The sequence below is a fragment of the Rosa rugosa genome, chromosome 7 (genome assembly GCF_958449725.1).
Source record: "Rosa rugosa chromosome 7, drRosRugo1.1, whole genome shotgun sequence".
In the NCBI taxonomy this organism is placed as follows: Eukaryota; Viridiplantae; Streptophyta; class Magnoliopsida; order Rosales; family Rosaceae; genus Rosa; species Rosa rugosa.
This window is the reverse complement of record NC_084826.1, coordinates 5,992,635-6,020,626: the sequence shown is the minus strand read 5'-3', so window position 1 is coordinate 6,020,626 and position 27,992 is coordinate 5,992,635. Positions and strand designations below refer to the sequence as shown.

The following is a 27,992-nucleotide window of genomic DNA, read 5'->3' as shown; positions in this document are numbered from 1 at the left end:
TACAAACTGATAGAATCATAGAACAAAGACGGCGGTTTAGGGAAATGTAAATTTTATTTCATACGAAAGCTGGCACTAGTAAAAGTACTTGAATTACATATGGTCAAAATAGACCTAGAAATAAAGCAAAGCCTTCATCTTCGCTCTGGTAGTAGTGCTCTTACAGATCATACACCTTGAAATCTATAGCAATCAGCCTAGACCTCCACAGCTCCGGGGACGTCCTTGACCTCCAGAGACTTGCCACCATCAGGTCCATCAATCTCGAAAGCCGAGGCAGGAAATGTCCTGAATAGCCCTGTAGGAGACTTGAAGGTGATCTTCCCAGTTGGGGGGTCATCCAAATAGATGTCACTGAGTGAGACCCAGACCAAGAGCTCCTTGGTCTTGACTCCAGTGAGCTTACTGATCTTGCCCTTCTCAACAGTGGCTGTGATCTCAGTTGCATAGCTCGCCAGCCTCCCAACCTTCTCAAACTTGTGGGTGGTGCTCTTCTTCTGCTTGAGCCAAACAAAGCCAGTGTCTTTGATGTAGCCACATTCCAACATGTCCTTCATGGGCAGAAGCCCATTGGGGAGACCCATCTCTGTGAGCAAGAACTTTGACTTCTCCTGGCAGATAGCATCACCATGGTAGAGCTCATCAGCCTTGGCTCTCACCTCGTCAGTTATAAGAGACATTCTTGTGAAAACTTTGGTGCTCTTTTTGTGATGTTTGGTTTTTGAAAAGTGCTCGAGTTGTGTGAACAAAAGTGAGGATGAGACTTGTGTTGAGACTTGAGAGAGGTGGGGATTCATATAGCTGAGGAGTTAGAACTTTGCCCTTGTGGGTTCTCCAAATTAACAAAAAAGCCACTCTACTGTTGCCCTCCTACATCACAACAATTGCTAAAGACCTTTTTTTAAAAAAAAAAAAAAATTCTTTTTTCTTTCAAGGATTATTAATGTCATCTGCCCAATTTGGATTGCACAAATTTAATGATATTTATTAAAGTTAATGATGATACTTTGGAAGTTTGGTATCACAATCTTGCATTACATGTAGGAGGGCAATCAATCTAGTATCTACCATTCTAATGGTAGCTCTTGTTCTCTCTTTTTTTAGAAAGAAAGTTCATAATGAATCTAAGATATGTAGGACAATTTGTAAATACATTATTATTAAGCACCAAAATTAAACTTAAACTCATATCTCAACTAAAATATATACTGTCTGATTAAATAATTAAATGAGAATTGTACCACGTTGCTCAATTAAAGTCGTGTAAGAGCAGTAACAGTTTGGCAAGTATTTGAGATATTTCTTTTGGCAGAACTCAGAACTCCGAAGATTGTAGTTTTCTTGAATAAGTAGGGGTAGGGAGGGGTTAGAGGTATGTGTCCAAGACGGTTGTGGGAGGAGTAATGGCGTTAAGTTGGGAAGAGCAGGGTTAAGCTCAGAACGAATAGTAGTGCTCCACGTAGTATTTAGTTGGGAACGGTGACCTATTAATGGGAGTTGACATCTTATTTGATATGTCCAGAAGTCCAGATTACAGAAAGATGGGGAAAATGCAGACGGTCACAGTGCTACCTACATCAATAAGTCCATCACCTAATCAATTTTTGCATGCCAAGCATCGGCAGCCAGGCCCACCTCATAATTTATATAGTTTGGAGGTTTAATATCTTTCGAAAGACTGTAGCAGTTATGAAGTCCTATAAGGCTATACCCGAAGGGAAAATGTGGATTCATTGTTGCTGAATGAGTGTTATTGCTGTTTTCAAGGTCGATATCTGTTAAAATCATCGGAAATCAGCTTTGTACATGTCATATACATAATTTTAGTCGAGTTACGTATCCCAATGTCTCCAAATGAACAAATTTGTTCAACAATAGAGGTAGAAAAACGTTTGTCATATACATGATTTTGGTATAGTTTCCTTCCAATACAAGCTCGCTTGTCCCTTGTATTTATTAGGCAAGGACGTTTGTTAACACAAGACAAAGCAAAGACTATCAGATAGTCTACCTTTTCTTAGGGGTTAAGATTAAGATGTTGTTGTACGGTTTCGAGTTCATACCATAAAGTCTAGGATTACTCTCATGTTGAGGGGCATTCAGGTTCGTACGTCTGTGGTGGAGGATTCGTCTACCTTTGTTGTAATACCTTTGTAGATCTCAGTCTGAATATTGGTTCGGTAGGTGTATTACTGATTCGCTAATGTAACCGGAGTGACTTGATACCTCATATCTCGTTAAAAAAAAAAATGAATTAACTAGTTGACACTTAATGCTTTATTTGTTTTAAATTTTGATATCTCTTAAGATCATAGAAATGAGTTTTGTACATGTCATATACATAATTTTGGTCGAAATCTGTATCAAATATTCCCGAAGGAACATATGAACATTTGTTCAACAATAGAGGTAGAAAACATTGCCACAGCCCAGAGACATGATTTTGGTAGGGTTTCCTTTCAAAGTGAGCTAGCTTTACCCTTGTATTTATCAGACAAGGATGTTTTGTTAACTACAGCAAAGGACTATCTTTTAGCATTTTCTGATGGTTAATGTTAAGATATTGTTGTTCGGTTTGGATTTCGTACCATATAGTCTAGGATACCCCTCATGTTGGGGTTAAATTTTCATAGTTTCGTGTAGCCAACTACAAATCTTTGGGGAGAAAATTTGGGTTTACAAAAAGTGATTGATAAAATACATTTTCCACTTGGTATTGATCTGCTTAATTCAATCATGTTGGATTCATGAACCTATAATACCTCCATGAAGAATGTGGGTCAAAACTCACACCAAGCTGATATTTTCATCGGTTCACGGATAATTTGGTGATTAGGTTCCTCACTTTTATAAAGACGAGAAATATCTAAACGGCATGTGGTCACATACATGCTATAAAAACACAAAATATATATAACCGAAACATACAATGCTTGGATCTGCGTGCAACAGTTTCATAAAAAAGGAATAACAATATTCTAGTTGGTTGTTGTTTACCTAAACGTGTCAATGTGACAATGTCCAAAACAGACCCATTTAAATGAACATTTCAGTTGAGCAGATGTGAAATCCATTGAACATTTATGTCCTCACTGTGCGTTTGGGGAAGTTACTCAAGTTAGTTTGGTCTGGTTGGATCATATTTGTTGAACATTATAGATACTACATTCAAGGTAATTCTATGCATTGCAGGTGATATCAAGATAAATGAGACAGAGGGATCGAATCATTTAACATCATCATTGTGAAATCACCAATCTGGAAAAGATACACAATAGAGCAATACTTTACTCCACATTATGCACTATTACATAAACAAAAGAAAGCACCAAACAAAACCTCTTCCTTATTGTTTCTACATTATCATCCTCTCTTCCCTGGTTCCTACTCAAAAGGCGCCTCTCCATCTCTTCTTCAGAACAATCAAAATACAGGACGAATGAGGGCACGATTTTAGTCACATCCTCAAATGCAGCACGGTTTTCTTCATTACGAGGAAACCCATCGATGAGAAACTTGTCATTACCACTCTCCAGCATTGCTCGCTCCAGAAGCTTAATCGTCACCACCGCAGGAACAATTTGTCCTTCTTTGATCATGTTCGAAATCATGGTTCCATTTTCAGAACCAGAATTCCTTTCAGCTCGTAGAAGATCACCAGCACTGAGATGGGTGTACCCAAAATGCTTAACAATGTTTGCACATTGGGTACCCTTTCCACTGCCTGGACCACCCAAGACAAACACTACACTAGGATTCAGATCAGCTAAGCTTCGAGCTGTCTCCTTGTTGTCGACTGCGCCCACAGCTGTTCCCATTGGCACCAACTAATCGTCTCTGAATCTGCACAAACTAAAACATCCGCAACTGTAAAATCTCAAGTACATCCAAAAGAGAAATAAGCACTGCTATTGCTTCTAGCAAATTTTCCTTTTAAGAATGCAACATATATCCAGATTCAACACATAATAAAATTCGACTACAACAATCACAATAATAATACGAACAACCAAATGCAATGTATATCACAATCAAAATAATAGTCAACTCCTAATTAACAAGAGCAATGTGGCTTCTGACAATCCTATAAAACTGTGTGATCTACACAAGCTGAGGCTATACAAATCAAATCAAATCAAAAAAAAAATTTCAGTATCATTGCTGATTTAATTTTGCACCAAATTACGCAGATTCATTAGCAAAACAAAGCAAACACATACTGATCTGATCATTAAAGTGACTAAGCGCATTTGTACTAATGTAAGAAAGATGATAGCATAAATGTAATTTAATATATGCATTCGGGTTTGCATTTGCTGCTCAGTTTTTGTGATCAATATTATTATAAGTAACAATCTTCTCTTATCTTCTTCTTTTGTAGATCAATCCAGAGTATCGCAATTTTTGTGGAAATTACTCAAGTGAAGAGACTAGTGAAGAGATGGAGGATAATGAACATGATGGAGATGGTCCGGGAAGACAAGAAATGGAGGTGTTAAGAAATGCAATTGCACAACACTACACCAAAAACGTTAACACACCACACTTTTTGCACAACGAAAAAAAAAATGTGTTGTGTGATGAAGAAAAGTGAATCACACAACATGTTTACTAAACTTCCGTTGTATAAGGTGGTTAAAATTCTGAAGTTTTTGTTTAGAAGGTCATTGCACAACGGTTACAAGAATAATCTGTTGTGTGAATCAAAAAAAAAATTGCGGCAGATTTCCCTCCTAGATGGACTCAAATTTGGCTCCAAATTGTACCCTAGATGCCACTAAATTGTACAACAGTTTAGTTATTTGTGTTGTAGGAGTATACTTGCAAATCATCATACAATGGTTTTTAATGTGCCGTTGTGCAAGTAAGTGGCATAATTTGAAGATGTCTCCAAAATGACATTCATTCCCCCCCAAAACAAGCAAATTTGGCTTCAATGGTTTGTCATGCTTGCAACTTCCTACAACATAATGAACTATTTCTGTTGTGTGAATGAGAAATGCCTAGCCTAAGTGCCAAAACTGGCATTTTGATTTGCACAAGCGGGAAATTTTCATCTTTTGTTCCCTCAGCTATGTAGCAATTCAGACAACGTAAATGTATCTATACGTTGTCTGAGTAACTAAAAAAAAAAAGAAAACAAAGCTATTGCTTAATGCTTAGACAACTGAGGGCGCATTTAAACAAAGTTAGTAAGTTTTTCATAACCTCTCGATCTCCTCTCAAGACGCCCAACACTCACAGCTCCCCATCTCTCTCGCGAAATCTCTGTCCTCTCTCACGTTCTACTCTCTCTCTCTTCAGATCGCTCCTCTCCCTGTCTCACTCTCAGTCTTCTCTCGCTCTCTTCTTCATCCAACTCTCTTCTTTACCCAGAAATCATAGTCTTCTGCTCTCTTTCATTCTGAAATCCCAAATAGGGAAACCCCAATCTCAGATTCCCCAAAATTAACCAAATCTCTATTGGTCGAACCCTCAATTTGAAACCCAAATTTCATTGACCTAACTCTCGTCTCCACAATTAGCCGGATTTACACCGCACAGCCATGGGCCAGGAACTTGATGAAGAACAAGCAGCGCCGCCGGTCATCCTCCGATGGCAAGATTTGGGCGAGTTGCCAGAAAACGAGCTGATTATTGAGGCTCCCGAAAAGGCGAGAACGGGCGGTGGAAGATGGTTTGCAGAAGATTGCTCAAGAACAACCGTGAATCTAGGGTTTTGTAGAAGAATACCCGATATCCACTGCTAGTTCCAGGTGAACTCTCGGCGAGATTGCACAATTTCAAGAACTCCCGCTGCTTATTTCTGGGTATGATTCTTTTTCATGTTCTTCCTAGCGATAATTGGCAATTTTTGTTCTTTTTCTATTCCGTCAAATCTCTTGGTTTGATAAGCCTTACTGATCTACTTTCTGTTTTACGAATCTCATCGATATAGATCTGTCTATTCAATTTCTTCTGTCTTAATACCTGGGTCATATCTTGGAAAAACAGGTTGAATCGCATATTCATTTTTACTCACATTCTTTTTGGGTTCGAAGAAAAACCCAAAGAATTGAACTTTACACAAGTTTGGTGATGCTGAGTTTAGATACAAAGTTGCTAACTTTGAACTCAATTTGCTGTGATTAAGGTCCTGCGTGAAAAAGGGTTACATGAAAGACGATTATGTCCATTTATTTGTGAGAAGACCTGTCAGAAGATCACCCATTATTAACCGCGGTATGAATTTATTTTTATTTTTTATTTTTATTAGAGTTCACAGCTCAGGATTTAATCACTGGTTAAGAGTTTGATTTCTTGGTTGGTTTTGTTGTGCTTAACTGATGAAGGTTACTATGCCGGCTGGGCTGCGCTTCGCAAGTTTATGAATCAGTTTCTTGGTGACTCGGTGAAGAAGGAAACTGGGTTTGATTTGAAGGAGGTGAATGTGAAGGTGGGGGAGTATTTGGGGCAAGCTGGGGAAGGATTAAAGAGAGGTGGGACTGAGTTGGAACGGTTTAGGACCGAGTTAGTGCCCGAGTTTGTAAGTGGGAATCAGTGGGAAAGATGGAAGGTAAAGTTCTTGTATTTAGTTTTAGCTTCTCATTTCGTTGTTGCAATGTGTTGGAAGATAATGGAAGTTATTACAAAGCTTTAGTCTTTTGTTTTGATCAAGTTGTGGCGGGAACTGAGTGTAACTTTCAATTAGTTGATTTACTGATAACACTGTCATTTGTTATTCTCAGGATATCAAGACATGGGAACCTAAAAGAGTTGCTGCATTGGTTTTCTATGTTTTTATTGCCGTAGTTTCGTGTCAAAGAATATATGTAGCAATTCGAGCTCCTATCCAAGATCGCCAGAGGAAAGAGTTGACAGAGGCTTATATGGAGGCAGTGATTCCTGAGCCATCTCCGAGTAATGTTAGAAAGTAATTTGATTCCTCATGTTGTGTGTATTTTCCGTTTTGGTCAGTTTAACTGCATCACATTTCTGCTTAGAATTTGAATATTGCCTTAATATAGACATGGTTTAAACTTTTAAACTAGAAGGAAGAAAGAGGAATAAAGATAGAGAAGTTTAAGGAGCTGTGTTTTGCTTAATCCCGGTTCTTTTTTTTTCCCTTACCTTGCAGGCTTAAGAAGAGTATGTGGAGGAAGACGACGCCCAAAGGCCTGAAAATGAAGAAGTTTGTTGAAGGACCTGATGGAACACTTGTCCATGATAGTTCTTAAGTGGGAGAGGATGCATGGGATGATGATCCGCAGCTGCCTCAGGACAATGTAAAACAATTTATTGACAGTGATATAAAATTAAATCCAGAAGAAAAGAAGGAATTGAAAGAAGACCTGGGAATTTCTGGTTAGTGTCTGTTTGGAACTTACGTGAAGTATCTTGAGTTGATCCTTACTTTAAACCAGCATGGGAAAATTTTATTTTAGGAGTGTCTTATGAAATCGATTCAATGAGGAAGCGTATTTCATTATGAATTGTGAAATTTGAACATATCATATTCTATTATATGTGTATGTGGCAAAGTTTGTGGTGGTATTAGCTGGAGTCTGAATGATTGCAATTATGATATTGCACCTGTGGGAATTATATTATAGGTAGTGGACAACTTATTGATTTTAATGAGAATTATGTCTTTTAGTAAAAAAGGTTGTGGTTTTTCAAGAAGTTTATTGCCTAAATAGAAACAGAATTCAGTCGGAAAATCTATTTATTTATTGTTATTTTTTTAATTCTGTTTAGGGTGTTGATCTATAATTTTGTCTGAAACCCCTCTACAAATGAGCAACAATGAATCTCAAGGAATGGTCTCACAGTAATTGGCCGTTTGCGTTTCTCTTCCTGTTTGGTGTAAATCTGCATTCTAAAGATTTAATAGATAACTGCAACTCACTGGTGGTTATTACAGAGACAATATCATGTATTTGCACGGAAATTTGTCTTGGATTTTATCATCAATAGTGTCTTTGGTCATCTCTACCCTTATGGCCCAATTGTGGCTTTTGCTTTGCAGGTGAAGTTCAAGAAGATACTGGAACATGGCGTGAAAGACTTCAGAAATGGAAGGAGATCCTCCAAAAAGAAAAGTTAGCGGAACAGTTGGACTCTGCAAATTCCAAGTATGTAGTTGAATTTGACATGAAAGAGGTTGAAAACAGTCTTCGCAAGGATGTAGTGGAGAAGGTAACAGAGACACAAGGAAAAGGGCGTTATGGATAGCTAAAAGATGGTGGCTTTATCGTCCCAAACTTCCTTATACATACTTTCTTCAAAAGCTTGACAGCTCTGAGGTAACCTGTTGCTCTCCTTTGTTTTTATCTTTGTTATACACCTTGTAGATTGATCCACTTGTTCCTTGTTGCACTAATTATGAGTTGGTGTTGAACTAAATATGAGATGGTGTTGCATTAATTATGAGTAATCTCATGCATATACTGCTTTCCATGCAAGAGTTTGTAACATTTGGGCTTCTCTTGTACTTCAGTGAGTGTGTTTAAGCAGCACATGACCTTTCATATTCCATAGTATAGAAGACTAAACATTTTTTTTTCTGGACTAAAATAGTTAAAAATAGTACTGTATGGTGTAGATTTATGAAATGGGATGTGATCATGGCACCTACTCAATTTGCTCAGTAGTAGTTAATACTAGTAGACAAATAAATATGGTACTGTACAAGGAGGCTGAGTAAACTGAGAGACGTGAACTCATTTCCCAACTGCCTGTGAACTTTGTGTATTTTATGCCTCGCTTGGTGGTTCATTGGATGCTGCCATGTCAATTGTCCACAAGTCCAAATGAAATAGGAAGCATCATGCATCTAAGATGATTTTTTCTCCATTGTTGGCTAAAAGTGCAAAGGTTTATGTTGGCAGTATCTGATGTTGTGGTTTGTCTTGGACAGGTTGCTGCTGTTGTATTTACAGAAGACCTAAAAAGAATATATGTTACTATGAAAGAAGGTTTTCCATTAGAATATGTTGCAAGTTTCCTCAACTTTTTGACAGACCTGATTCTTATGTCTGACTCATGGATGCTTAATGTCTCTCTGTATATGGTAGGTTGATATCCCCCTACACCCATATTTGTTTGAGAATATCTCAAGTTCTGGAGCTGAAGTTGATCTTCTTTTCCCTTAGTTTTTCATTTAAATATACCTGGTTGATATTTGGTGTTGGTTGCAGTACATCGAAGAAACAGAAGAACTTGCGACAGAAGAACTTGCGATGAATGGTTTGAGAAACAACAGGCACATTCTGGACATGATTACTGAGGAACTATTAGAGAAGGATTACTGGGTTGGTAAGTTATAAAACGTACTTGTAGGGCATTATCACTGTGATATTGATTCTAAAGCAGTTACTTTCATATCTCTTGAAATTCTTGCACTGGACTTGTTAGATCTGTAAACTCACAATCTGCGGTTCCCAATTATAGGAGGTTATAGAGATTATAGAAAATGAAGGACCTTTCTCCAGTCATGTTCGAGGATGTGAGCTATGGAGCTGAATTTGTTCATGTTCCTGACTCTATACTGATCATTCAAACAACCACAAAGATGACTCCAACTGATGAACCATTAAAAGGGATTTCACAGTTTGTTGGCGCTTCAACAGGAACTTGGAATCTTAAAATCCCTGTTAAAGACGCACTAAGTGATGGTCATGGTCATAATTTTCCTCCTCCGAGAGCTTAACTTATGAAAAAATATGAGTCTGGTTTAAACACCATTTCTGTAATATGTAAAGTTATAACATTTTTCAATTAATGTTTCTTAGCTTATGATTATGACTGTTTTACATACAAAATTTCAATGCAAAGCCGCAGCATCACGCGGGGAGTATTGGTTAGATTTCTCATTTGATGGTTTGCAATGTTTGTAGTTGATGACGTACTCTCTAATTCAGGAATGAGATTCAAATGATCGCACAACAGATTAGATATAGATGACTGCCCGTTGTCTGAATGGCCAAAAATGGGATAGAAACACATTGCAATCATTCATATCACACATCGGGTTTTAACAAATCAGTGTCTTCTAATTTATACTCAGACAACAGAAGCAATTGAACTCTGTTGTCCTAAAGTTAATCACACAACAGATATAGTCCAAGAACTGAAGTTTGAAGATCAATCAGACAACAGACAAAATAAAAAAATGTTGTCTGACACGCTTAACATACAACAGCTTAAAACTGGCACTGTTGTCTGAAGACAGCGCTTCAACTGCTGCGCAGCTGCGCTTGGCATCTGCCGAGCCATCTGCCGAGCTATCACACAACAGTTATAACACATACCTGTTGTCTTTCTGTTTATCACACAACTGTGTTCCACCGTTGTCTGATTTTTCATCAGACAACGGCTCGCTCTACAACGGTGGGTCTCCAAATCCCACAACGGTTTTCTGCCGTTGTCTGATAACATTTTTGGTGTAGTGCAAAGTCTAATGAATGCATCTACTTAGCATTTAGTTGCAAATTTCAAGTGACTTTAATTTATTTTGTGCAATGGTTCCCGTTGAACTATGGTGGGAAATTAATCCAAATATTCTAGACTTATTTTGTGTAATAGTAAAACATAATATGCATATTGAAGAGTTTAAAGTAAATCTTTTATTCGGTCCAACCAAGGGTACAAGAATAATACATGAGAAATTTTTTTATTTGGTATAGTTATATAATCAAAAAACAATTTTTTTATTTGGTATAGTTACATAATCAAAAAACAAAATTATGTATTTTAGTAGCATATCTTAGCATGTATGCTCATTTTGGTAATTATACCCAGCCAAAGCACTTTTGCCTTGCAATTTACCAAACACCTACAAATTGCTTTTCGTTCTCACAGCACTTTTAAAAACAGTTTACCAAACACCTCAACTGTTTCTTCTCACAGCAAGTTCGGAAGTGCTTCCTCTCACAGCACAGCAATCCCAAACTAAGGGCTAGTTTGGGATTGCTGCGACTTTTTTAAAAAACTGCTGCTGCTGTGTTGTGAGAATAATCAGCTGTGAATTAAAACAGTTTCGTGTTTGGTAAATAATATTTTTAAAAGTGCTGTCAGTACATAAAACAACTGCAGAGTGTGTTTTAATCCACAGCAGCTTCTAAAAGCAACCTCTAGGTTGCTTCTAAAATCTGCTGCCAGTGACCTATAACTTTTAATTAAAGCTGCTTTTTATTTATTTACCAAACACAATAAAATCTAAAATTTTGAACAAAAGCTGATTTTTTTAAAAGCGAAGCAATCCCAAACGGGGCCTAAACCGTAGATTTGGTTCAATTGTTATCACTTGTGTACAAACAGAACGATCTTGTCAAAAAAAAAAAACAATGAATCAGCCTTGCTGGCCAGAGTATGTGTACACACAACTGACACAACAATTAATGCAACACTGTCATCATTTCAACTATAAAGCAGGTAAATTGAAAAAAATAAACATATATAAGCTAGAAAGATGCATGTTCTTCGCTAAGAGCAAGTCCACCCGTAGTCAAGAAATGTCAAGGTCGAGAAGTCAAGAATTCGACCGGTCAAGTTACTATTCACTGCCACTGGACATGGGTTTGCACCCGTTGTTTTTCTTGCCCGGTGAACACTTTTCACTCTTTCACTGTTCACGCTACTGTTCACGCAAAAAATACTGTTCATCAGTGGTATTTAAATGCAAAGCCTCCAATGGTTCTCTTCCACGTGGTCTGCAGCTGCCGGCCCAAAGGATGTCGCTACGCGACAAGCGCGTTGCTGCAGTCGTTCAGCAGTTGCGGCGCCACGCGTCAAGCTGCTGTCCCTCACTTCCCAAGCAGGCGCGTCTCCTTCTCCCCTGTGTTGCTGACGTCCCCCACGTTGTGTTTGCAGCCTTCCTTCTCCATGAGCTCGTCTCTTTCTTGCCTGGGCAAGAAAATAGTCAGGCTGTTGCCTTTTTCTTTGGCCTCAGGCAAGAAAAGCCAAGGTTTGCCCGGGCAAGAAACAACCGCTGCAAGTGTGTTTCTCTCCATGTCCGGTCACCACATCATCATTCCCTCACTTTGCCCGGGCAAAGTCATACCGGTGGACTTGCTCTAAGGGAGCCAACTTACAACACCGGACGTCAAAGGATGGTCGTAGCTGACCTTAGAACAATCATGGACATCCATTCCTAGATAGTGACCTGGACAGAAAAGGAAGAGGCAAAAAACTTTTATCACAAAATATCTTTTTAACACATCATCCTGCTTAACCAGTTCAAAAACTAAATTATTGGAATTTTCATTGTTAAGATATGTAATAACTACTGATACAAATCTGAACAGTAATCTTCAAAGAGCAGTCATAAATGAAAATTATAGCAGGATCCTAAATTCAAATCTGTGACTCTCCCAATATATATTGAATTTGATATGGCTGAGCTCTATAGTGGCAGGACAGGTTTACACATGGGGAGAGTTTTTTAATGTGAAATAACTGTTGATCCAAAGTTCCAAACTGTTTAAAATTTAAAGAATATAGATTAACAAACAGATATTTTAGTTTCAATTCTTAATAAAAAAAGAGTGAGAAGGAAAAGGAAAGGCAATCATCCAGAAAATTGGCAGTACTTTTCTTGCTTAGTCATTACAAGGAGAGTCAAAACACATGCCTAGTACAAATAAAAAAAACTGAAATTGCTGACTAGGGATGGATAGAGAAACCTATGGAAGTAGGGTTCAGCTGATGGTAGGAACGGCTCAGCTGATAATGGGAACTACGTCTAGAGTCCTCCTTCAGAATCCCAATCTCCTTGAGTCCTTTTTGAAGCATGTCAACCTATGCATATATGTGAGTCATTAGGTAAGATTAGGTCTCATAAAGTAAAGATGAAATTCTCTACTAGAAAATTAACAAATACAAATTTGTTTCAAAGGATCATACAGAAAAGTTGTGTATTTGCCGAATGGTAGCACCAGGTTTGCAAAGCTTCACGCATTCCTTGTTTGTTTGCAGAATAAGATCATATAGCTCTTCCTGAAATATAGACCTCATTGATAAGCCACATTTATCAATAAAAAGCTCAAATGCAATAACAGAATAATAATAAGAGAACAAAAATAGATATCAGCTGAAAGTTGATGTCAAGATGTGGTGTTTGACAAGTGTCAAGATCTGCTAGCTTTAAATCTAGTATAAGTTGTAAATGTTGAGAGGAGGCAGCCATCTATGAAAATTATCTCTTTTAATTTCCAGTTTTTCTTGCGTTTATTTCCTTTGCATTACTTCGTTAGGAACTACCCTCCTAACAACTGGTATCAGAGCTCTCGATCTGAGGGCGATGGTGAAACAAAAGGGGGGTGGAGCTCATCCACCAAGTTCGGGTGAACTCACCAACGTTGAGTTCGATTTGCAGGTCCATAAGGATGAAACTACTGCTAGGATTAATGCCCTGCAAGAGACTTTAAGTGGATACCAAGACTCTCTCTCTTCATTTCGAACTGAAATGTTGGAGGAGCTGAGATCTTTGAGGGATCGACCTAGCCACCCCACTCCAGACCCAGATCCAGATCTACAAGCGCTTAAGTTTGGTTCCCTTCCTCCAAACTCTAGCTCACCAGCTATGACGGCTAGACTAGAGTCTGTGTCTTCCACTAGAGGTGTCTCCTCGGCTACACACACAGTGGCTGCAAGTGGTAGTATTTCTCAACCCCAGCATAGTCTGCCTCGAAGTTTAGCTCACAATGAAGTGATTCTTGGTTTTGCTAGTGAGTTTGAAACTGAAAAGGCACCAGCAACCTCCAACATGAATAACAGTAGATGTTACGTCCCGTACCTCAATTTACCGGTCTACTAGTTTTTTTAGATGGTAAACAGGAATTACTTTCACCTTTACTTTGTTTTAATACTTTTAGTGGCCCTAAATTGTTGAATTTTGTTTGGGTCAAAATTTGAGAAAGTTTCCTTCATGAAAGTTGTGGAGGACGTTAAATCGAGCGCGTGCATATGTGGTACTTAAAAATCGGAGTTCGTATGCGAAAGTTATAAATACTGTTCATGGTTACTGTTCTCGGTAACTTTCTATAAATAGCCGAGTTACCAGGGTAAGTTTCCATTTTAGGAAACCTACCCCCCCTACCCCGATTTCTCTCTCTTCCTCTTTCTTCTTCCCCCGCGTCGGACTCTCTCCTTCTTCCTTTCGATTCGCCGCCGTCCGGCCACCTGGGGACGAGCCACGGTCATCACCGGCGCTCCTCATTCTCCTCCACACGCTAGCAGCAGCGGGTCACTGCGAATTGGCAGGAAAAGTGGGAATCGACGGCTTGAAGAAAACTGTAGCAGATTGGGGTTTTCCAGCAATTCTTTCGATTCCGGCCGTTTCTAGCCACCAAACCACGGTCGAAGGTGCAGTTTTTGCCAAGGATCATTTTGCCCCTGGCCTTGAGCCACGATTTGCAGTGTAGAGGGAGAATCGATCAAAACTCGATCCTAGGGTTCTTGGAATTTCTGGATTTTCTTCACCGGCCAATCTCGAGCACTTAAAGGTAAAATTGGAATTTCTTGTAGTTGTGAAAAATGTTGGGTCTGTTGAATAGGTGGTGCTGCCAATTTTTGGTGGTCATCGGAGGTGGTGGCCGCCTGCGCGTGGGGCCCACGCGTTGCCACTGTTGGTGGCGCGTGGAGGCGAGTAGAGTAGGTTTTTAATTTCTGTTTTAGCCCAATTAAATCCTATAAATGTTGTGGAGCTTATAGAGATGAAGTTTTGTGAAGATTAGGGAAGTTTTGAATCGATTATAAATTCCTGGAAATTCAGAATTTCGGTTATCGATTTATGAAAATCCGACCGCCGGATATCTCTCGGTTCTGCCTTGGAACCTTTAAATTAACGAATTGGCATCAGTGATAGAATGTGGGTTGAATCCGAGAAGAATTGGAGAGATGATTTATGAGGATTCGATTTTGAGAATTGTATTTAAATAGAATAGTTATTCACGAATTATATTTATGTACAGGGCGTCGTACCGAGCTATTGCTCGATGAAGGAACTCGTACGCGTGATCGCCTAAATAAAATAAATAGTACTGTGAGTGGACTTTTGTTTTTAAATAATGATGCATGCATTTATTTCTTAAAGTAATGCTCTAGTTATTTATCGTATTACATTTTGAGCATATAATTGTTTTCGGATTTTGATTTCGATTTATCTCGAGGAATTACTTTCATTGATGAGTTTCATGAAGTGATTATAAATTATTCCGGTTGTGATTTTCGGATATTAATTTTGTTATGCCCGGATTCGAAATTATGATTTATTATTATTTCTCACATTTTTGCTATTGATTTGAGATACTCTTGGCGTGTGGGACACGTCGTTGGAAATTCATTTGCGAGAGTTGGGGAAGCTTTATGGATTTATGTGGTTTTCGGATTTTCTTTTGCCATACTTTGGGTGACTATTATCACTGCTAGCATTGATTCGTCGGCCTTTGTGGCGAGGTGATGGGATCACCGAAGCCCGTCCACCTTTGTGGCGCTGATTACTGTCTTTGTGATAGTAATGCTGAAGCCCAGTATCCTAATCGCTACACATAGTGGCGTGTGGGTATATAACGGGAGTATATGGGAGTACTTTAGCCTGGGAGGCTATCACCCGAGCCTGGGAGGCTCATTCGTATGGCTATCTTCTTCCCCTACTTTTATATTATTTCTGGGCTAGCGGGGTCTAGTCCGATGATACGATACTCAGCGGATTTGATTTACAGTTCCCAATTTCCAGTTTCCTGATTTTAAGAGATAAATGTTTTACCATTGTTGCATGCATCGAGTTTTTAAAGAAATAAATGTGGGAAAGTATAAAATCCTTTTTCTTTTCAATTATTTATTTTTGTCCACTCACGCTAACGTTTTCATATACTTTTCCCCTAGGCCATTCGGTTTCAAATGACCAGTTTGCAGGCGAAATTAGTTGAGGTCGGGCGTACATGGAGTCGAGGCATAACCAACAGCATTGCTTCCGCGTACTCATTCTATTTCTATTTTCTTTGTTACCTAGTGGATTAGTATTGCTCTGATAACCTGTGGGATTAATATTGTTTTTGGGTTGAGACTGATATTTGTGAAATTGGACAATGTTGTGATTTGGGGAGCAGGGTGGCTCCAGGAGAATCAGGATGAGTGATTTAGAAGTGTAAATTTCCTTTCTACAGGTTTGAGTAGTCCATTTTAAGGGAAGTTCTGCCAAATTTTTGGAAGAATTTCTTCTAAGGTGGGCCCCGCAGGGCCAGTTCGGATTTCAGGGTGAAATTTGGGACGGGTCCTGTCAGTAGATCTACTCCTCCTAGCTCTGGTGATGCCTTGATAACGAATGCTTCAGGAATAGTAATATCATCTATCCACAGTGCTAACGTCACTTGAGGTGAACCCAGCTTTAGTAAATCTCAAACCCAGGAGCAGCAAAATCAAACTCACTATTATCAGCATACTGGTTTTGGATCACAACCTTTTAATGTCTTTGGAGGTCCATACTTCATGCCCTATCCTCAACATAGTAGTCAGATGACCGGAACCCTTCAATATGAGTTACTCAGGACCCTATTCCCACTCTCCCATTAACTTTCCTAGCATGCCTCCTCAGCCTACTTTACCATTTGCGGTTCCTTACTACCATGGTGCTCAGAACTCCTCATCACTTCTTTCCAGCTCATGCTCAACCTACGTTTGCCACAACCACTACCCATATTCCACAGTCCAGTCATGCTACAATGCCCCAACAGAACTTTGTACCCTTACAACAATACCCCATGTACCCCCAATTTCAACCTATGCAGCAGCAACCCTATCCAATCAATGATCCTAGTTTGTCAACTATGTAACAAATGAAACTGGAATTTAGTGTATTTAGTGGTGGAGATCCTGTTGAATGGCTCAAAAAGGTAGAGCAATATTTTGATTTTTATCAAATCCCAGAGGATAGGAAATTAGCTCTAGCAACTATGCACTTATCTGACAGAGCTGCTGATCGGTGGTACATGTTCAAAACTGAATTTCCAAACACTTGGATGGGACTATCTGATCTTCTCATGAGGGAGTTTAGCGGACATAATGTGGTGGATTATCAAGCAGCCTTGGCCAGGATGTCTCAAATGGGAACTGTGGAACAATATATGGATCAATTTAGAAAATTATCAAGAAGGGCACCTGGATTTTCTCAACAGGTGCTTCTTTCTTGCTTTATAGGGGGGTTGAAGGATGCCATCAGAGCTGATGTTAAGGCTCAAAAACCTAGGACACTGTATGAAGCTTGTGAATTAGCTAAGGTATATGAAGAAAGGGAACTGAATCTTAGAAACCACCCTAGAGGAACATTTGTGCACAAGGCTACTCATGCCACTCCTAATAGACTAGGGAACACGCATGCTGGAGCAATTGGCCAGTTGAGAAATCATCCTCCTGCTCCACAAAACAGACCCCCACCCCCACCAGCTGCAGCCAACCAAGTTGGGGGACACAGGAGGTTAACTCAAGCAGAATATCAGGAAAGAAGAGCTAGAAATCAATGTTTTTTCTGCGATGAAATCTTTAGGCCTGGACACAATTGCATGAGGGGTCAAGCTATGATGATCATGGAGGTTATGCAGGAAGAAGTGGCAGTGCAAGACCCTAACAATCTTATTGAGGGTGAAGGAGTTCAACCTCCCTTAGTGGAAGACAATGATGACCAGGAACAAGAATTGCAATTACAAATGCTGGGGGACCCTAACAACAGTACTATGCAACTAAAATGGTTATGTCATAAGAAGAAGGTGCATGTACTAGTTGATTCGGGTGCATCTCATAATTTTATACATCCCAGTTTGCTAAAAAATATCCCTGCTATGGTCAAACACATCGAGCCACTTAGGGTCAGATTGGCAAGTGGGGACATATTGCAAACTAGGAGGCAGGTTACTGTACAAATGCAGCTACAGGACTACAGCTGTAAAGTTGACTACTGTGTGCTCCCTATATCAGGGTGTGAGGTGATATTAGGAGCTGCTTGGCTGAAAACTCTAGGAGATATATTATGGAATTTCGAGCTTATGAGGATGCAATTTAACAGTTATGGGAAGCAGCATGTACTTCAAGGGGAGACTAATACTCAGGCATCAATAGTGAGCTGTAAATCGATGACTAGACTGCTAAGAAAGGAAAGAGAGGCAGTAATGGTTTAACGTAATGCTATCTCCCAAGATCACCACAAACAAGATGTGCCACCAGAAGTTCAAGAACTCATTCACAAGTATTCTGAAGTGTGTGAAAATCCCACTCATCTTCCTCCTACTAGATGGCATGACCACAAAATTGAATTATTTCCAAATACGGCTGCTATCAATGTGAGACCATACAGATATCCTCATTCTCAGAAAGAGGAGATTGAGAAAATCATCAATGAACTGCTGGACAATGGAATCATAAGGCCAAGTGTCAGCCCTTTCTCTTCTCCTGTATTATTGGTCAAGAAAAAAGATGGCACTTAGAGGTTATGTGCGGATTATAGAGCTCTAAATGCTGCAACTGTGAAGGATAAATATCCCATTCCAGTAGTAGATGAGTTGTTGGATGAAGTACATAGAGCAACCATATTCACCAAATTGGATTTAAGGTCAGGGTACCATCAAATAAGAATGGATGAGAGAGACATTTGTAAGACAGCTTTCAGGACTCACTCTGGACATTATGAGTTCTTGGGGATGCCATTTGGCCTAACCAATGCCCCATCCACTTTCCAATCGGTTATGAATGAAGTGTTAGCTTGCATTGTCTCTTCTTCATTTGTCCCTCCTTGGCCTCTACGGAGTGTTTAGCGCGTATCCGTTCGCTGACCTTTCATTGCTCTCATGTGCTCTGTGAAGGGAATACAGTTGCTGATAGGTTGACAAACATGGGTTTGGCATCCACTGCATTAGTTTGGTACTCAACCGCACCATCTACTCTGTCTCCTTTCTTGCTTAGGGATGATATGGGCATTCTTTATCAACGTAATGCTTGATTAGAGTTGTGCTTTATTTACTTCTCTGGTTTTCTGGGGTAAGGTTTATGTCCCCCCCCCTCTTTTTGTATTTTTCTTTTTTTTTGTTTTATTAATAAAATATGAATAGGGGGACGGGCGGTGGGTTCCCAGAGTGTGGCAGACCCTTCTCCTTCGGGATTGAGGGTGGGACTTGCTCCATACATCGTCTGTTTCCGAGGAATTAATATCGCATAATCCCTTATTTGTTAAAAAAAAAAAAAAAAAGAGACTTCCTCAGAAAGTTTACCTTAGTCTTCTTTGATGACATATTAGTTTACAGCCACACGTTGGAGGATCATTTGAAGCATTTAGAGTTGGTATTTGAGAGATTACAGCAACACTCATTGAAGGTTAAAGGAAGTAAGTGCAATTTTGGAGTCCCACAAGTTGAATACCTGGGACATGTGATCAGTGCAGCAGGGGTAGCAGTGGATCCTTCCAAGATTGAGTGCATCAAACAATGGCCACAACCAAAGACCTTAAAGGAGTTGAGGGGGTTCCTTGGATTAGCAGGTTATTACAGAAAATATGTCAAGAGTTTTGGGATTATTGCTAAACCCTTGACTGACATGCTAAAAAAAGATGGATTTCATTGGACTGAACAAGTTATATTTGCTTTTGAAAAATTAAAGCAAGCCCTCATCAGTACACCTGTCCTTGCAACTCCGGATTTCTCAAAAGAATTTGTAATCGAGTGTGATGCCTCAGATTTGGGAATTGGAGCTGTGCTGTCACAAGATGGCCATCCCATTGCATCTATGAGCAAGGCTCTATCTCAAAGGCATTTGTCATTTTCAGTTTATGACAAAGAGATGCTAGCTGTGGTAGCTGCTGTTCAACATTGGAGACCCTACATTTTGGGACACCACTTCAAAATCCTCACAGATCACATGACCATTGAACATTTTTTGAATCAAAGGATTACTACACCAGCTCAACAGAAATGGCTTTTAAAGCTGTTAGGATATGATTACACCATACAATATAAGGCAGGGAAGAATAATGTTGCCTCGGATGCCCTTTCTAGAGGAGTTGGTCTAGCTTTACTGTCGGGAATATCCAAGCCAGTCCATGATTATGTGGCTGACATACAAAAGTCTTGTGAAGCAGATCCTGAAGTCCAGAGCATTGTGCTAGCACTACATCAAGATCCTGCAAGTAAAAAAATTTTCTCTTTGAACCATTCTCAGCTACTCTACAAGAACAGAATGTTTGTACCTTTAACTGATGGGTGGAGGGGAAAAATAATAGCTGAGTTCCATGAAGGGTTGTTGGGAGGTCATGCAGGAAGGTCTAGAACACATAAGAGAATACTCAGGAGTTTTACTTGGCTAGGTATACACCATGATATCAAAGAGTTTGTATCTGCTTGTGAAGTCTGCCAAAGAAACCATTATGAAGCAATCAAACCACCTAGATTATTGCAGCCTCTTTCCATCCCTGACAAGGCTTGGAGCAGCATATCTATGGACTTCATTGATGCCCTGCCGAAATCTGAAGGTAAAACTGCTATTTGGGTAGTTGTTGATAAACTAACCAAGTATGCACATTTTATCCCTCTATCTCATCCGTACACTGCAGCATCATTAGCCAACTCTAAATGGGAACCAGTCGCAGTTTTGGAAATCAGAATGGTTAAGAGGAGAGGTTCTGCAGCTACACAATGGTTAATTCACTGGGTCTTTACCTGAAGATGCCACATGGGAATATGTTGATGACATCATGCGTCGGTTTCCTCGTTTCGATTCAGATAATTGAAACTTGAGGACAAGTTTCTTGTGAATGTGGGAGTAATGTTATGATTCTCCAGTGAATATCTCTCAATATTGTTAGGACTGTTGCTTTTGACTTAGTTGACCTTGCATTTCAATACGCATCGCTTTGTAGTTATCAATCAAGCAACTCTTGTAATCGTGCACATGTTTGGCACATGGCTAGTTCAAATAGGGTTTGTTGACTAGGGGATTACTTTACGTCCTGATCTTTGACAAGTGTCAAGATCTGCTAGCTTTAAATCTCGTATAAGTTGTAAACGTTGAGAGGAGACAGCCATCTATGAAAATTATCTCTTTTAATTTCCAGTTTTTCTTGCGTTTATTTCCTTTGCATTACTTCATTAGGGACTACCCTCCTAACATGTGGCAGCTCTTTTTGAGAAGCATTGCAGGCAAAGTCTATGACGTTGTGAATTAATGGAGACAGATAATACTAGACTTTTTCATACTAAAACATAGATATGTTCATAAGATTGCATGCCAGTATGAAACTACAGTTGTAACTCCCAGCCTCAATTTAAGAGAAATGTAAAAGAAAGAAAGAAAGATAGATGGATAGATTATTGATTTATAAAGTGATAAAATCGAAGGTAATCCATACTATGTTTACAAGAAGCAGAGATGCCCCCAATTAAGTGAGTTTCAATTCCTAGTAGCATACTCATGTGAGATATTGTGTCCAAAGATAAACACACATAAAATAACGATATTATACTCTCGTAGAGAGAGAAACTCTGCCTTCTCTCTAAAAAAACCCAGCCGACACAGCTTTCCCCCTCCTCCCCCCTTTCTTGCCAGATCTAGATCTCTTTGATCTGGATCTTTGGCTTGAAAGTCAGGGGAGATACCCTCCCTCTTCGTGAGGCTTTTTCCCTACCCTTCTCGTGGTAGCTCTCTGCCACGGCGGTGGCCGGTATGATTTCCCTTCTGCTTTTGTTTTCCTTTCATCCCCAGATCCCTTCTCCCAACCGTTCCTAATTTATCAATTCCAGTTTACCCATCCCTATCAACCCTCTGTTCTACTTTTTTCTTCATCCTCCCCATCCCTACCATCCCTCTTCCTTCTCAAGTCCTTTCCCTCAGTCCTCTCTTCTCTTTTTCCTTCCTTTTCCTCAATATCTCAAATCTCTGATTCTTCATGGTCAAGGTGCACATCTTCCTCACCTTTCATACTCCACTTCACTGATAGCTCGTTGGTCCTCTGGAGCTCCGACGTCGGCGTCATTTGGATCGTCTCTTTCAACGGGGTTGTCCCCTTATCGCGTGTACATCCGATGAATTCGGTAGTGCAACAAGGGTCTGCATGGTCCTTGGCCATCTGTCCCTTTGATCCCTCTGCGGATCGTTTATTTTTTTCTTCTTTGTTGGTTCCTATGTTTGTTTCGGAAGTTGTTTTGTATGGTTTAGAGATTTGGGTTATGGAAATATTTCGATGGGTTCTGTGCTGCTATTCTTGTATGGGATTGTTGGTTGGACTCCAAGTTTTCGCCCGCCGATCTGGTGACGTTTCTGTGTCACCCTTGGGTTTGGCTGGTGGCGGCGACGTCACTGCCTCATCTCTCTCCTGGTCGATCTGCACTGTGTTTGAAGCTTGTTGGGCTGTTTGTTTTCGTTTGTTTGTTCTTTTTCTTTGGGCCCGGTTTGGGTCTTTCGCTTGTAATGTTGCTTCTTGTTGAATAAAAATCCTCCCATCACCAAAAAAAAAAAAAAAAAAAAAAAAAGATAAACACATAAAGTTCAAATGTTAAAAAGAAACTTTTTAACAGCTTTGATAGATATTCTAAACCAAGATAAGGCAGATAAATCATTATTTAAAATCCTATTAAAAAGTTGAAGAAACATTTAGCCATCCATACTTGAGCTGAAGAAAAGCTACCACAGGGTGGCCAGGTGCGGGTTAGATCACTGACATAACCATGAAATTCGCAACCAACATCCATCAAGACAAGATCTCCTTCCTTTATCTGCACAACAATACATATCAATCTTTGTAAGTATACAAGGGCTCCCTAAGAACAAATAGAATTCTTTCGTTTTACTAATCTAGATTGTGACCAGAAAAAGTATACATTGGATTTGGTAATCAACTCACTTTCTGATCATTTCGAGAATAATGTATTACACTAGCATTAGGCCCTCCACCAACCACAGGGTTGAACCTGTAATGGAGAATGAAATTAGCGAATCCTCCAAAATAAAAAAATTGTAAAGTACTGACAAAAACCATCAAATGATTATCTTAGATAACCAAATTTCAGCTATAACAGCGAGTTATATAATAAATTACGTTTTGGATGAGACCATCCAGAAAAGAAAAAAGCTTACGCCATTCTCTGGGCACCCCTCATTTTGCTTTCATATTCCATCTTAGCTGAAAGCATACCCTCATAAGGATGTATCTTTGAATGTAACATTGTCTGCAACAGAGCCTGTCCAAGACCAATATATAATTTTTTTACTATTAATACAAGCCAGGAATATCCGGTATTACTACTTTTCAAATATATAGTAGTACTACAAGCTTTTGCTTTTCAATAATATAGCAGTACTACAAGCTTTTATGATATACTATATGGTGTTGCAGGAACGGCTCTAAACATTATATAACAAGTCATATAACATGAAAAACAAAAAGACGAATGCCTCCTGAGTCCTGATTATGATGTGCCGTAAAAATTGGATCATCACTTAACAATTGTAGACCTACTCTTACAGTAAAAACTAGCAAGATTGCCCGCGCGTTGCTGCGGGATTCACTATTATGAATGAAATGAAAAAAAAAAAGTATTGATTTGTTGAGAATATATACATCCCACATGGGAAAAATGAGACCTTGTCTATGGGTTTATAAGGGTTTGGGCCACTCCATCCATTGCCAATTGGTTTTGGATGTGAACCCCAGATTACTTTATCATGGTATCAGAGCGGGTTACCCACGTGTGCATGTCTAACGGCCACACGGGCTCCACGTCACCCAAAGTTGTCCACGTGTATATCATGATTGAGGTGAAGAAGATGTTTGTATATTGTCAATATGATTTAGGTCAGAAATATTGCATTTACAATTATTAGATACATTACATGTCTACAAAAGCAAGGTCCAAAAGCAAAGTAGGAGAAAGATGCTTCAAAAAGGGTATCCTTCTAGATAGATTGATCAACACAGTTCCGGGGTAGTGGTTGCCCTGCATAATATAAAATGTTAGCAATCCCTTCAATGGCAAAGTAAACAGTGGCAAAATAGAAATTTTATTTCATAATAACTTTCAATCTCTACTGTGATTTCATGGCAGCGGAAAGTTTGTAGTTTTCCAAAATTTAAAACCAACTTCATATTTTTAAACAGTTGAAAAGTTGCTTTGCAATGATATATGTTGTCAATTGCTTTGCAATGATATAGCCTCTATGAGTTATCATATCATTTCTATACCTCAAAGCAATTGACAACATTTTTGTACACACAAACGTAAAGGAGGAAGAGCGTCTCTAAATTCATATGCTTACCACATCAACTCCTCCCCGATAAATTGCTTATCCAAACAAACATTCAAGGTGGCTTTTGTATCATCCACATGGAAATTTACAATACGAAGCTGTTGTAGGTCTGTAAATGCTTCAGAACAGAGATGAAAGTAAAAGATGTAATCAGAAAAAATGTGGAAAAACACATAACAAATTGAAGAAAATCAGCTTAAACGCTTTCACGATGAACCCAATCTTCTAGGTACAAACTCCAGTTACTCAACACGCAAAACACTGGACAAATACCAAAAGAAAGAAACACCGATTATCAAAAAAGTTCCATCGTAGTAGAATTAGAAGACAATAAAAACTATCGAGGGTATCTCAATACTATTCATCTATCTATAAACAGACGTAAAAATTTGAGGAAAGAGGAGCGATGCTAACCATTGGAACACAAATAGAATACAAACCCAACAGAACAGCATTCACTGACTATAAATATGACATAGATTCAATTGAAAGTTGAGCACTAAGTATGAATCCATAACTCACATCAATATCAGCAGAAAAGTAGTGGAGTACTGGAGTTCATGAATAGAATTAAGATTTGAAATTAAGAACAGACTGTAAATTCTGAGTAGATCAATACAGTTTTGCAAAAGTAAGTGGCTGGGTCAAAATTCCAGAAAATTTGAAAATATCTCAAATTCCTTTCCTTGACCAAAACTTTTTGTCACCTAATGAATCCACAAAACAAACAAAATTACTATACAAAAACCCCAATATGAAAACAACAATCATCTTAGTAGCAGTTACCTCTGTAATTTATGAAAACCATGCTTCTATTCATTATTAGTAAATGAAAATGCACATAATTGAAGTAGACCTTAAAATCACACCAAAATAAAATCATTTGGTATTTGTTAGGAAAGAAACACCTAATGAAAATTCTAAGTAGACAGTTTTGCCACTCTGTCTTAAACCAAAGATGGTGCAACTGGAGAGAAAACAGTTACACAGTAAACAAAAATAGAAAGCTGAACTTTCAGTTTCAAAACCTAATTTCTATACATCATGAAACAGCTGGCCAACTGCACTGCAATTTCCACAATAGACCAAAAAGGTGCAACAGAGACAGAACTAACAAAAGACAAAGGCTAACAAATAAGAATATCAGATCTCTATAGAATACAAATAAGGAACTGCCCTTAAACTTAAAAGAAATTAAAACGCAAGGCATTAGTACTTTTTAGTTGCAGCAATTTTACAGTAAATGGTAGATGTAGATCAATGCTCATATCCAACATCAAGATTCATAACTAAAAACATCTGTGTGAAATCATTTAACTAAAAAGCATCACACCTGTGTAAAAACATTTAACTAAAAAGCATCATATCTGAAGCCCATGTATACAACCTCTTAAGTTGGTTTGTTGACTGAATAATGAATAAGATGAATATAAAATAAAATCATACTGATTAATACCAAAATAAAATCACATCTGAACACCATGTATTCGGCCTCCTAGGTAGATTGTTTATGTAGAGATTTATACACGAATAGCATTCACAAAAATAAGGAAGGAGTAACACATTCTAATTGTGTGGCCTGTAAACTAACATGCTGTTTGGAGGCCAATGACCAACTATCACGTTTGAAAATGACCAAGGCACAAACAATGGACCAAAACTTTGACTTCAATCAAAGTAGTCTACAACTATAGAAAAAGCCTAAACATTTTACAAAAAGCTTGTATCACAAAAAGTAACAGACATACAGAGCATATAAAAATAATTTAGTTCTTATTTGTGATTGCCGTACCAAACTGGAATGCTATAACATATATATAGGTGGCTAGGCCTGTGTTTCATTTGCATCAGAACATAGTGGAGATAGCTATACTAATTACTCCAAAAGTAGATGACTCACTAATCATACAATAACATCAATTAAGGACTGAATTAAAGAGCAAGATTATATGCTATGCATCAAATAACGCGAAGCTAAACAACAGAACGGTTGGACACCACACCTCCTACAGCAAGGCCCTTCAGAATCTAATCCTCATTAATTCAAATTTTTTTTTTTTGACTGTGTCAAGGGGAACCCAAAGGCTTCCTAGGCCCAAGATAAACCCTTTCGGCGCATGTGAAATGCTCAAACTGTGCATTGCAGCACAATGTCCGGCCACCTTGACAGCTTCGGGGTTCGAACCTAGGTTGGGGAGCACACCCAACTAGACAAGAACCACTAGGCCACTTGCATCAAAGCCGCTTTTTATGTTCTTTTTTTTTTTTTTTTTTGGGGGGGGGGGGAGGGGGGGCGTCAGATCTTCAGAGCCACTTTCTAACTAATTTGATCATGGAGGTGGGAGAGTCCTTATTTCGAATATGCCCCTCCAGCTTTTCTAGTTGTTTCTTGTTAAATAACATTATAACAAATCCAGAAAAAATTTCAAATCCAATCCTTGATCAATCAAATATACAACCCAGAAGAAATTTCAAATCAAATTATCAAAAAGCAACAAATACCTTCCACTTGTGTTGTTTTAATCAAGAGCTTCCAGTCTGTCTCTTCTCTTTCTCTTCCTTCTTCCCCGTTCTCTTCTCCCTTTCTTTCGTCTCGCCTCTTTCTCTGTCACGAAATTCCGGAGGAAAAAAAAAAAAACAAAAACAGTTTTCATCGAGTGCTAAAACCGATCATCTCAAATAGTCAATACCCTGAAACTTCTGGGTCGGCTCTGTTTTGGAAGTTATGGTCGTCAACACAGTTCTTTGTGAGTTAGATTTTGACACTCTATTATGTTTTGAATTGCTCCTTTTTGTAGTGATTTTTGGGTTTTGAGATGGATTTTGACTTGCGTGTGAGGGATTAGAGTAGACGCCGATACACAGCGGAACAAATAAATCTCAAAGTAGGGGCAGAACGGTCTTTTCCAGCCCCACAAACTGTTCCTTACTGTTGCCTTAGGAACAGTAGAACAGTGAAACTCAGCTTTCGTATATAGTAAATTGGCACTAGTAAAAGTACTTGAATAGTTGAAATACATATGGTCAAAATAGACCTAGAAATAAAGCAAAGCCTTCTTCTTGGCTCTGGTAGTAGTACAGAAATTACAGATCATACACCATGAAATCTATAGCAATCAGCCTAGACCTCCACAGCTCCGGGGACGTCCTTGACCTCCTCATTGACCTCCTCCTCATTGACCTCCAATGCCTTGCCACCATCAGGTCCATCAAGCTCGAAAGCCGAGGCAGGAAATGTCCTGAATAGCCCTGTAGGAGACTTGAAGATGATCTTCCCAGTTGGGGGGTCATCCAAATAGATGTCACTGAGTGACACCCAGACCAAGAGCTCCTTGGTCTTGACTCCAGTCAGCTTACTGATCTTGCCTTTCTCAACAGTGGCTGTGATCTCAGTTGCATAGCTCGCCAGCCTCCCAACCTTCTCAAACTTGTGGGTGGTGCTCTTCTTCTGCTTGAGCCAAACAAAGCCAGTATCTTTGATGTAGCCACATTCCACCATGTCCTTCATGGGCAGAAGCCCATTGGGGAGACCCTTCTCTGTGAGCAAGAACTTTGACTTCTCCTGGCAGATAGCATCACCTTGGTAGAACTCATCAGCCTTGGCTCTCACCTCGTCAGTTATAAGAGACATTCTTGTGAAAACTTTGGTGCTCTTTTTTTGTGATGTTTGGTTTTTGAAATGTGCTCGAGTGTGTGAACAAACTCACAAAGGTGAGGATGAGACCTGTGTT

At 39.1% G+C, this 27,992-nt stretch overlaps 2 protein-coding genes and 1 pseudogene across 5 annotated transcripts in view; 1 reads left to right on the top strand and 2 right to left on the bottom strand.

The window, feature by feature from the left end:
* Positions 1 to 35: 35 nt before the first annotated feature.
* LOC133721719 (uncharacterized) lies at positions 36 to 27,985 on the bottom strand. 2 transcript variants are annotated; one of them, XM_062148411.1, is made up of 2 exons: positions 27,428 to 27,985; positions 36 to 230 (listed from the first exon to the last, which is right to left on the bottom strand). In XM_062148411.1, the coding sequence occupies exons 1-2, from the start codon at positions 27,890 to 27,892 to the stop codon at positions 198 to 200; spliced, it is 498 nt and encodes a 165-aa protein (XP_062004395.1). In that variant the 5' UTR covers positions 27,893 to 27,985; the 3' UTR covers positions 36 to 197. The 2 variants fall into 2 exon arrangements, with proteins under 2 accessions (XP_062004395.1, XP_062004394.1); XM_062148410.1 differs by lacking the exon at positions 36 to 230 and having other exon boundaries at positions 27,235 to 27,985.
* Positions 3,287 to 27,992, bottom strand: part of LOC133721718 (UMP-CMP kinase 4-like) — a 29,710-nt gene continuing 5,004 nt past the window's right edge. The window contains exons 1-2 of one of the 3 annotated variants that reach the window (XM_062148409.1): positions 4,056 to 4,110; positions 3,287 to 3,845 (exon numbers count right to left, since the gene is read on the bottom strand). In XM_062148409.1, coding sequence (XP_062004393.1) covers positions 3,288 to 3,818 — 531 coding nt within the window. In that variant the 5' untranslated portion in view covers positions 3,819 to 3,845; positions 4,056 to 4,110 and the 3' untranslated portion in view covers position 3,287. Of the gene's footprint in view, positions 3,853 to 4,055; positions 4,111 to 27,992 lie in introns of those variants that run through there. The other 2 variants (XM_062148406.1, XM_062148407.1) reach the window with 2 other exon arrangements.
* Positions 5,165 to 9,854, top strand: LOC133723333 (ATP-dependent zinc metalloprotease FTSH 12, chloroplastic-like; annotated as a pseudogene).

Bases quoted from the DNA above. Each gene is read 5' to 3' on its own strand.
- LOC133721719 (XM_062148410.1), bottom strand. From the start codon at position 27,892: ATGTCTCTTATAACTGACGAGGTGAGAGCCAAGGCTGATGAGTTCTAC.